The following is a 10,939-nucleotide window of genomic DNA, read 5'->3' as shown; positions in this document are numbered from 1 at the left end:
GTTTGGTAGGACTTTTTTGTTTGCTTCTCCCTCCTACTCCCTCCAATTACAGTATAATGAACCCTGCGAGGAGAAAACCTAAGAACAAATAACCAAAACTCTATTAATACCCATGTCTTGTTGTGGAGAAAGCTGTCAATAGATTTAAAAAAGAGAAAGAACACAATTAACTATGTATGTAGGAAGTCTTTTGTTTGCCTGTATTCTGCAGTGTGAATATGGTACCTCCAGTTTATAGCAGCGTAAAATATACTAAGAGGAGCTGAGTAACCCCATCCCTAAAGTCAGAAAAGTAAATACATCATCCATTGAAGTAAATTACCTAAGACAGATGTTCTACTTAGATGTGACTCCAAGTTTAACCTAGTTTCCAAAAAGAAATGGAAGAACAGCAGCATAAGAATGTAACATTAATACTAGAGAGATTCTGATGTTAGTTTCACAAAATATAGTCATCTGGATGATGATTAAATATAGTACTTCCCCACTCATACATCCCAGATTCTTCTAACAAGAAAACAAGAATTGTTGTACCTCTCATGGAACCTCTGGCTATGTGATGAACTGTTTTCTTTCACAGAGCAGCACATTGCTTTAAGAATAGCTTCAATATTATTTCTGGTAATAAACTACTACCGTTCTGAGGTTTTCCCATCACAGACAGACTATTGCAGAAAACCCTGATGGAGTTTGATCTTATGCTATTAGAATCAGTGTACTACTCCCAGGAGCCTAATTTTTCCATACAACATATTTTACAAAGATATTAGAATTTTTAAAAAACATATTCCATTTGATGGCTTGAGTGAGAATGGCCCTGAATGGTGCCATGTGTTCTTTGGAATAACTATATAATCTATAGATAATAATAATCTGGTTTTGCTACATTTGAGAATAGATGACTTGAATGAGAATTTACTACTCCCAGGAGCCTAATTTTTCCATACAACATATTTTACAAAGATATTAGAATTTTTAAAAAACATATTCCATTTGATGGCTTGAGTGAGAATGGCCCTGAATGGTGCCATGTGTTCTTTGGAATAACTATATAATCTATAGATAATAATAATCTGGTTTTGCTACATTTGAGAATAGATGACTTGAATGAGAATTTAAATAATAGAATAATTCCTCTTTCAGAATGGAATATAATTAGTAGAATAGATGTTCTGTTTATTTCTCACTCACCATCCACAGTCTCCTTATCTTATTTTTGTCTTTAGCACAACCAGGTGACTGTGACTGGTTGCATCTGCTGTTGTAAGTATAGGACAGCAGTGTAGTTATCTGTGGAGACAAATCATTCTTCACACAGTCATTCAGCTTTCTTTCTACTGCTGCTGTTGCCAAAGCAGTTAATATTTAAATAATTCAGTTATAAATGTAAATAGCTGGCATATTGGCAACAACTATAGGAACAAGAACACCTAGGAAAGATCTGGGAGTTATATATCTGTAAAGCTAAGATATAAAATCAAGATTTCTCATATTTTGTATCTGGAGAGTAAGATTAACTTGAAATTGATCTTAGAATGACATAGAGTGCTCATAGGGCACCCTGATGACTGATCAAGGCCTTTACTATGGTTTTATGAGGTAAATGAAAACTGCTGTTGTTTCTGCAAGAGAGTAATGTTGTCTGACAAATAGTTTGCATTGCAAAGACAAAAAAATTTTAAAAATAGGATACTAAAATCACATGTATGTTTGTATCCATTCTGCTGAAACACAAGCAGATGTTTAAATCAGAGTTGTGGAAAATAAATTTTAAAATAATCTAAGTAGTGTTTCTCTAAGAAGAAATGTAAAAGTTGTTTTCTTAATCTCCCCACACCCATGGGGCATTTAAGAAAGAACTATAGATTGTGAGATTCAAAACATTGGTATATTTTATCAGAAATCTAATTTTCATGCTTTCTGTTTTTGTAGAATGTTTTTAAAGTTCTAGAGAAGTAGGATTGTTCAGATACATAGAAGTTAAACTTGAAAACTGAAAATAGAAACATTTTTTCCAACCTTTACTATTTTCCAGATAATAATTCCAATTTAAATCAGAAGCTGAAACAGGAAAATAATACTTGTCATCAAAAAATGGGTTTCCTCCTCCGTTTCAGTTAAGGTTTGAAAATATTCAAATTGAAACTAAGAGTTCTCTTTCTGCTCTGGAAACACCAGGGAAAAATAGCACTCCTGAATCAGAAAGACAAATTGCAGCATTTCATATCAAGAAAAAGGAACCACATTAGATTGGAATTGTGCTTTAGGTATCTGCTTACTCTTTTTATTCTAATGAATCACAGACTCGTGGCTTCTATCATGTGTGCTTCCCTTCTCATAGGACACAATACTGCTTTTGCTCCCTAGAAAGAGTTTGTGGGAAAAGAAATATGAAATGAACATAAGAAAAATGGAAAACAATCACATCAGAAAAGATAAAAAAATAGGACAAGAATGAAGGATGACTCCGATCAGTAGGGCACAACACTGAGTCTTGAAATTTCTTGCCTTTGACAGATTTGCAGTTTCAGACAGGTTGAACAGGATGCAAATGTTGAGTGACTAATTGTAGAGTAATTAGATTCCAAACACTGGTAATTCTTGATGTGGCCTAATATTGTAGGATCTCCCTTTCTTTTAATTCCTTCTCTGAAAAATTGCAATAATATACAGCTGTTTCATGGGGTGTTTTCTCTCCTCATTAATGTCTGTATCTCATTGCAAAAAAGTGTCTCTCAACATGAAAAGTAGTAGTGGCAGTGTTGGAGAATCCTCAAATGCCTTTGGGAGAACTCAAGTGGGAGGAAAGAAAGAAATGGAAATTGGATGTTTAGTTTAAAAGGAAAGATAAATGGCCATTGGAAGTACCATGTGCAAAAAACCAGTTACAATTCTGTCAGAAAGTTACAGCTTATTTGCTCTGTTTTGTTCCTTTTAGAAGAGTTCTGAACAGGAAGGAAAACATCACATCCATGTGATTTGTGACTTTTTATTACCAAGCTTCATCTTACCTTGTTTCATCACCATAAAAACATCTGAGGCTTGGAGTAAAACAATACTAAAAGTGCTTTTGCAACACCCACATAATAAGGGAACAAAACCTGTAAGAAGTTCTTAGATGAGCTGGAGCCAGTCAGCCAAGGAACAAAGCTCTGTCTGCAAGTGTCTGCATTGCCACCCACCCTGGCTGACAGCATGGAAATGTGTACTCCTGTACTCCTTTATCTCAGCTTTCCTTTAAGAAGCAAACAAAATGCCAAACTCCTGAAGGAATCCAGATATATCACCACCAACTCGCTGCATTAAGGATCAGTATCGCCCAATCCCTCCCCTTGACTGCTCTGCTCCAGCTAAGCTTTTTAATGCAGTATTAGAGGAGTTCATTAGTTTTGGGATTTACTTCAAACACTCCAAATCTAGGAGAACATAAAACATGCCTCTGGGGAAAGCAAAGAATCTGGCTGCAAGCTCCTTGCACTCCTGTATTTGGCTCAGTGTTCCCTCTGGCAAGGAAGGGTTTCGCTGGCCCATTTGCAACAAAACTGATCATTTCGGCCATTAGACTGTCACAACTAAGCTATTTTCTCCAGTATGGTTTGTGATGGAAAATTTGTACGAGCTGGGTTAATCGAAGAATTAATTAAGTGACAAAACAGATTTGGTGCAGGGATGTCCTTTCCTGTGTTTCTAACAGGACTCCAAGGAGAGGCAAGTTCAGTGCGAAAGGAGACTTTGTTCAATTCACCTTTTACCAAGTGATTCCAGAAGCTGTTTGGGCTTTTCTCTGCAGTAGTTCTGTGGTTCCCAGCTGCTGGTCATCCTTTATCACCACCTTCTCTGCTTTCTCAGGGAAGAAAATGGTTTTAATAGCAAGACAACAATGCAAGAAAACATAACCAGCTTTTAACATTTTTTACAGGGATTGTTAAAACCTTATGGTCTTAGCTATTAGTCAGAGACGTTTTGTCTGAATTCAGACCTACATTCATGAACTCTAGAATTTAGTCAAAAATTTACTGCAAATAATAAGTTAAAGACAATTACAGAAATAATTTCAAAGCTATTCAGTAAAATGACTTTTATTTATTATTTCTAATTTTTACTGCATCTTACAAGCAAACCAATAGCCCGACCTTTGGCAAATTCCTATAAAACAGTAGTTCTGCTAACAGTCTGTTGATCTTGCTTTCTTATCATTTAGCATTTGGTTTTGATATTAATTATTTAGCTTGTATAGCAATGGCTGCCACAGAGTAAACAGCAAAGTAGCAGATTCGACTACAGAAAGCAATAATCAACCAAGCACAAATAATACAGTAAAACTCTTAGACAACACAAACTCTAAAATTCTTTTCTTTCAGTTACAGAAATGGACTGTCATTTTTCTGTCTGGGGAGTTTTGGCCTTTCTGAGTTTGGCTCTGGTTGTTTCGTTGTCACTGAACATTTCACACTGTATAAAAAAGAAGCAAGGTAAGTAATATCTCTTTGCAAGGAATGGAGTTTCAATGTTTAATTTGTCTGTGGGGAAAGCCCACACTACTCAGAGATTTCAAACCAAGGAACTGATTGTTTTGAAACTTAAAGTTATTTTTAAAGTATATTTTTAATACCTGTAATTTCCTTTTTTAAAAGTGTACTTTTCCTATAATTGGTGATTATTTCTACTTCAGTAGCTGCAGTGATTAAAAATTACATTTGAGAAAACTTTTTCCTCTCCAAATTCCTGAATGCTCATTTGAATTTCAGATTCCATACACATTTTGTGCTTAATCAGTGTATTTTGGAAAAATATTCTAATTGCTTTTCATCATGGGATTCTAATGTAGCTCTTAAACCAATGTGTCACTCACAATAAGAAACTAATTTGTTTAGTTTATGTTAGGAGACTACAGTCAGACTCTCATTTTGGTTGAAATTAACTATGACTTTTTTGACAGAATTAATAATGCCAGGGCATACAATTCTATAGTTAGTAAGCTGTGCAATCCTCACCATTCCCTCAACACAGGGAAAACTGCACCTGTGCCATGATGTGTGGGTGGGAAGTCAAACACTGATGGTTTCAACCATGCTAAATACACATACATTATATTCTACATAAGCAGAAGGCCTATACTTATAAACTGAATTCACCAAACATAAGAGAATCAGACTGTTACAGGATATTAAAAGAGGTGCTGGATTATTTTGGCATGGGGGTAGCGATGTGTGTGGCTCGGGGCCTTTTGGTTTATTTTGTATTTTAGGGCTACTGGGCAGCTATTTCTATGAGGAAAAATCAAAATCATTTACAAAACTAACCTTGACCAAGGTTTAGGTCACACTGACTGATGCTGCATGGAATCGGAGCTATCTGTGGTAAATTCTGGAATCCTGGAGCAGAGGGTAGAAAGTCAGGCAATTTTGAGTTATTAATCAAACTCTAGCAAAAAATCTCTTTGTAGCCATTGCCTCTCTGCTTCAATTTCTTCATCTGTGAGGATCACCCGATATCTCAGAGATACAAGCAATAGAACTAGTAAAATAAATAAACCTTCACTTTTTAATAGAGATACATGACACACTTCCCCACACAGAGAGGAAGATGAGTTCGAAGCAGAAGGTGGAGGAAATAAGGAACAAATCAGGTGTTACAATACATTTTTGGGGCATTGTAAATTAAGGCAGACATTGCAGCCACAGTACAAGGTCATAGCACAAACACTACTTGTATTGGACAAAAGTATTTGAGAAAAGTAGAAGGACAACTGAAGGCCCTGAAAGCCAAGAACTCTCAATTGTATTCTCTAAAATGAAATCAAAAGCATATCCGTGGAGACAATCATCTGAAGTGTTCTAAAATAGCATGTCTCATTTTCCCCCTTAACTTCTTTTTTTTTTTTTTTTTACGAATTTTCCCAGCTAAAATGCAGAACGACTATGAAGAGAACAATCCAAGGTAAGTTGCGCAAAAAAAAGCTTCTTTCTGGCAAGGTGAAATAAGTAATAAATAATGGCAGATGGCTTTGGAGGGATGGCAGAGAGGAAAATTCAGTATCTCATGCAGTCTGTCTGGAAATGTTGGAAAAGATGGTAGTGAAAAAAGGTTTTCCAAAGAAAACAGGAAAAGAACTTAATGTGGGGGACACATAGTCCAGTTATTTTATCAACAGTGAAATAATTGCATAATAATACTATAACTTTATCTGTTGAAGGAAGTGAAGGATATTGAGAAGAAACCACCATTTACTATCAATTAAACTCAATACTCTCAGAAAACAATGATAAATTATAGTCTGATAGTTAATACTTGTAGAGCAATAGTTTACATGTATTTAGATTTCATAACCATCATGATGTCCAAAAGTGCTAAAACGAAGTCTGTTTACAGCTGCTGGAAACCTCATGATCTGTTACACAGATTTATTTCAAGTTTGTTTCTCTTATTCCATGTAAAAGAAAAACTAACCCCCAACTTTGGAAAACAGAGATGGCAAGAGTCTCATCTCAATCCAAATATAAAAGGCCCTTGAAATAAAAATACAAAAGTCTTCGTGTGTTCTCTAAAACCAATCCTCAATTACAAATTTATTTGAAGCTGGGAAGCCTCTGTTTGTCTATTACTGACTGTTCAGCTGAAAAATACTATCAAAAAAGTGTTAGATCGCATTAGTTCATTCCTTTGACAAGACACCATATAGAGGTGCAATAGACAGAAGGTTCCACTGTGCTTCCCACTAAAAATTTCCATTTTACAAACACACTTAGAAATATTTTCAAGAAACAACAGGTAATGAAGCACAGCTTACCATTAAAAATCCAAAGCTGAACTTTGTTTTGGTTTTCTCTGTCGACATAAGTATTTTAGTTGCTGAATCAAGAGCAGAACTTTTAAGAACATCATACCAAAAAGGGATATGTAGTGCTTTAATTTGTATTGCAGAGTGGTCTCGGAGGACATGAAACTGAGTTCCTTTCAGTGACCATTAATATTTCTAGACATACATCAAACAGTGGCTTAGTAGCCTTAAGATTAGCTTTATACTTCACTAAGTTACAGGAAAGAAGAGTTCAATCCGTGGCTAAATAACAAGAGTCTCTACAGAATACACACATGGCCATTTCTGTTAATTTGTATTGCAGAGTGGTCTCGGAGGACATGAAACTGAGTTCCTTTCAGTGACCATTAATATTTCTAGACATACATCAAACAGTGGCTTAGTAGCCTTAAGATTAGCTTTATACTTCACTAAGTTACAGGAAAGAAGAGTTCAATCCGTGGCTAAATAACAAGAGTCTCTACAGAATACACACATGGCCATTTCTGCCCCCCCAAAACAAGAGTCTCTACAGAATACACACATTGCCATTTCTACCCCCCCAATGTTTTTTTGGTCATCTTATGAGATCACATACAATCTGATATTGGTATTTATATACACAATATGCATATTGCTTCATATGCATAAAATGTTTATTGGAGTAGAACAGTGGGGTCCTAAATAAAGCATATCCTATGAATAAAGTATTTTTCCATTCTCCTTCTAGCTATGGTGACTATCACACAGACGATTACCCAGTTTATGGCAATCTCAATCAAGATATTTTAGGTAAGCTTCATTTTAAGAACATGTATCTATTCAGAAGCTATAATAAATGTGTGATTAAAACCTGACTGACCTACACATTTTGCATTTCTCAAATAGCAAACTCGAGAATCTACATCTTTTCAAATATCAATATAATTAAAAGTATTAACACCTGCTTGGGATAGAAATGCAAACCATCATACTGTACTACTATTTGTAAGAACAGATCTCCTACTGACTTTGATTTTTTTACAGTCCAAATGATCCTGTTCAGCCAAGTATCTCAAAACAAAGAGCTTGTCTACATGTAAAGCTGCACCAATTGAAATAACAGCTTGATCCACATGTGTTAAAGCAATTTAAAAGATGTATGACTCGTGGTCGAAGCTCAGTGCTCTCACAGAAGTGGCAGAAACAAACACATATCAGCTCTCTGCTGTAGCTATCCACAGATCATCATCAGGATTGACAAATATGCTGAAGCCCAGTGGCTGAATGGTGGGCAGAGAGCTTTGCTTTGCTTTACTGGACTGAAGTTAATAATCCTTGTCAGAAAGATACCACATTAAAGGCAGTAACATCATCTAACTGCAGCTAGAGCTGGATGTGCAGATTTGTCTCTTGAAGCCCTTATGGTGTTAAAGGAGTATTTAAGTAACATGAACACAACTTTTTTGCAAGCCTTATTTGGGGTCAAGCAAAACTAAAGTACTAGATCTGCAGGGCAAAACCCCACCAAACAACCCTAACTTTTTCACACATGGTTTGCATAAATTTAACTAAGTCAGCGCTGAAATGCATTCACACTGTAAAAGTCTGAAAACTGTAAGGAAGTAATCTGTTATACTGATGGCTAAAATAAGATATGAAATGAGAAAATGACTTGCACCAAATTTATGGAAAACTGGAAGTAGATTCAGGAAGAGAATTTAATCACCATCTGCTGCAACTTACAGCCTCTTTCTCAGCCAAAGAAAAAGCTGCCTATGCTGAAAAATACATGAGTATGTGGTTACCTTTTAATTGCAAAAGTCCTCCTAGCACTCTAAAATGATACCCACTTAGTGAATGATGAGAAACTTCCCAGCAATTTGAACAGAAAATTATTTTCATTTTCAGTGTGTGTGAATTTCTTAGCTATTTGCCTCTCCATAAGTAGAGAGAGCAATCTTTGTGTGATTTAAGAACTCAACAAACTTCAACTGAAGAAACAGAGAGATCTGTTGGTCTGATCTTTCAAGACTCATTAATGTGTCTTATTAACTGAAACATTTTTCTACTTTGATAAATTACAGAAGAATGTTGCTACGAGCAGATGAAGTCCCAGCCTCAAAGGCCAGTTAACCAACTACAGGTATCCTTAATTTTGATTCTGGATTTCTGAATTACGGTAATGTGGTCTGTCTCAGAGTTTCTGTGTTTATCCCATGACAATATATGCCTTTATTTTTTTATATCAACCAAGTGACAACACAAGCTGCATCACATGATACTCATGAGTTTGACTGGCTCTCTCCTGACCAGCACAAAGTCTATATGCCTTAACAAGTAAAAGATTGATTTCTATTGAGTTCTGTTTTGTTGAGATACCTGTAAGTGTCGTTGCTTTCCATGAATTTCATAAGGACCAATTTCCAGCGTCTCTCTCAGGGCATTTCCAACAAGTAAAAATACCTATTTTTAAATCTAGACATTTGTTTTCATTAACTTCATGAACACAAACTAATTTATGAAAATTCCAATGTCAATGTTGACTGCTTGGTTTGAAAATCAGAAAAGCAGAGAGAAGACACAAACCTCATACATTTTGCACTGGAGATGAAATCATATATATGGACAAGAATCATCTATCTTTGCTTTTCTGTGCAGACAAAACCCATAAATAATGTTGCTAATAACTGGATTCCAGCTAAAAAAAAATGTGAGAAGAAAATGAGATCAAATAATGTCTTGCATCCCAAAGAACTGGGATTGATTACATAAGCTACCCTCCTTCCCACAGAGAATCTTGCCAATGATACCTTGATGAATTTTTCCTTACTGTCACTATCTACCATCGGGTTAAGTTGATCTGTTTTCTCTGCTCCCACAGCTTAATTATTAGTACTTTTAATGAGTTGCTTTACAGCCAGTTTGGGCAAACTTCAGCTACTATTATGATTACAACGTAGACATACTCAGCCTTACATATAATTTGAAAGCAAGGATAACTACAGAATGTTAAAGTGCATTTCCTTTTAGGTGGAGTCTGCCAGTCAGATGTGCTATGCCTCGCTTGATCACAGTGCCAAGGGAAAATGCAGAAAGCCAAGGAGAAAGAAAGATCCTTCATTAGAGGAAGATGAAGAAAGATCACCAAACCCCACCCCCATGGCTTCCAACGTTAGCATTTACCTCAATAGTGAGCAGCTGGCTGCAGAAAACACAGCAACAGTAGAAGCCATTCATGATGATCCCATCAGATTAATGGGTTTGATTCATACTACAAAAGGAGAGAATGCCTGAAGTGGCTTCATGAACCAAATATGTAATCATAAAGTGAGATCTGCTTTTTCATTCTGGAGGAACAGTGAAAGATTAGAGATAATATCCTGGCAAACTGACATACCAAACAATGGTATAAAATGGGTAAGTGTTCCCAAAGTGTCTTCCAAGCTTATTTACAGACTAAGCAAGAAATAAGCATAGATCCAGACTGCCATGTAGGATGATCTACCCTTCTGAAGACTGTTTGAAAGAGGTGTAGAGGCTGGTATGTTAGCATTCAGATGGTATTGGTTCCAGTAAAAATTAATCCTGTGTTTTAAACAACCATCTGCTTTCAAGCAGTCCCCAAAGACCCACTCGTTGTCTGCAGAGTTCTGGCAGAGTACAGCTATTCTATATGGGTTTTAACAATACTTTTGAAAAGAAATAAGCGTTTCATACTTGCACACTGATTTAGTTGCTTCGCCAATTAAGAACTGATCTGCTCTTCCACACTGTGTACCTTCCCACTGTGACTGGTCTATGGTAACAACAAAATCTATCTAAAGATAATTGGAGAAAAATTTAACAGCTTGTTTAAAGGAATAATTGTATATCTTACAAGATTTAGCAGTATCTTTATATATATTTGATTTCTTTGTGATCAATACCAGAATACACCTGAAATCTCAACTCCTCTACTAATATAATATTGTATCCAGTCATATTAAAGGGCCCACAAAGATTATCAAATTATTTGTAACAATAAATCTCCCAATGAGGATTTCTTCCTTCTAATACTCTATGTTTTGTTTGCATTCCTATTGGGTTTTACATTGCCATTCTTACTATTTTACAAAAGCAGAAATAGCTTTTCATTTCCCCAAAAAAGTCACTTACTGT

At 35.7% G+C, this 10,939-nt stretch overlaps 1 protein-coding gene across 1 annotated transcript; it reads left to right on the top strand.

Annotated features, from left to right (window-relative positions):
* Positions 1-4,369: 4,369 nt before the first annotated feature.
* LOC103804005 (T-cell receptor-associated transmembrane adapter 1) lies at positions 4,370-10,075 on the top strand. Its single transcript, XM_009076591.1, has 5 exons — positions 4,370-4,472; positions 5,904-5,940; positions 7,530-7,591; positions 8,866-8,924; positions 9,812-10,075. Exons 1-5 carry the CDS (start codon positions 4,370-4,372, stop codon positions 10,073-10,075), a joined length of 525 nt encoding a protein of 174 aa, XP_009074839.1.
* The last annotated feature ends 864 nt before the right edge of the window (positions 10,076-10,939 follow it).

The sequence above is a fragment of the Acanthisitta chloris genome, unplaced genomic scaffold (assembly GCF_000695815.1).
Source record: "Acanthisitta chloris isolate BGI_N310 unplaced genomic scaffold, ASM69581v1 scaffold11606, whole genome shotgun sequence".
Taxonomy (NCBI): Eukaryota; Metazoa; Chordata; class Aves; order Passeriformes; family Acanthisittidae; genus Acanthisitta; species Acanthisitta chloris.
The sequence above is the reverse complement of the archived record's forward strand: the minus strand, read 5'-3'. Positions and strand labels throughout refer to the sequence as shown.

What these genes read in the sequence shown, in the direction of transcription:
- LOC103804005 (XM_009076591.1), top strand. Translation starts at nt 4,370, where the DNA reads ATGGACTGTCATTTTTCTGTCTGGGGAGTTTTGGCCTTTCTGAGTTTG. An exon ending in CTGTATAAAAAAGAAGCAAG is followed by an intron (nt 4,473 to 5,903) that starts GTAAGTAATATC and finishes GAATTTTCCCAG; the next exon opens with CTAAAATGCAGAACGACTAT. An exon ending in TCTCAATCAAGATATTTTAG is followed by an intron (nt 7,592 to 8,865) that starts GTAAGCTTCATT and finishes GATAAATTACAG; the next exon opens with AAGAATGTTGCTACGAGCAG.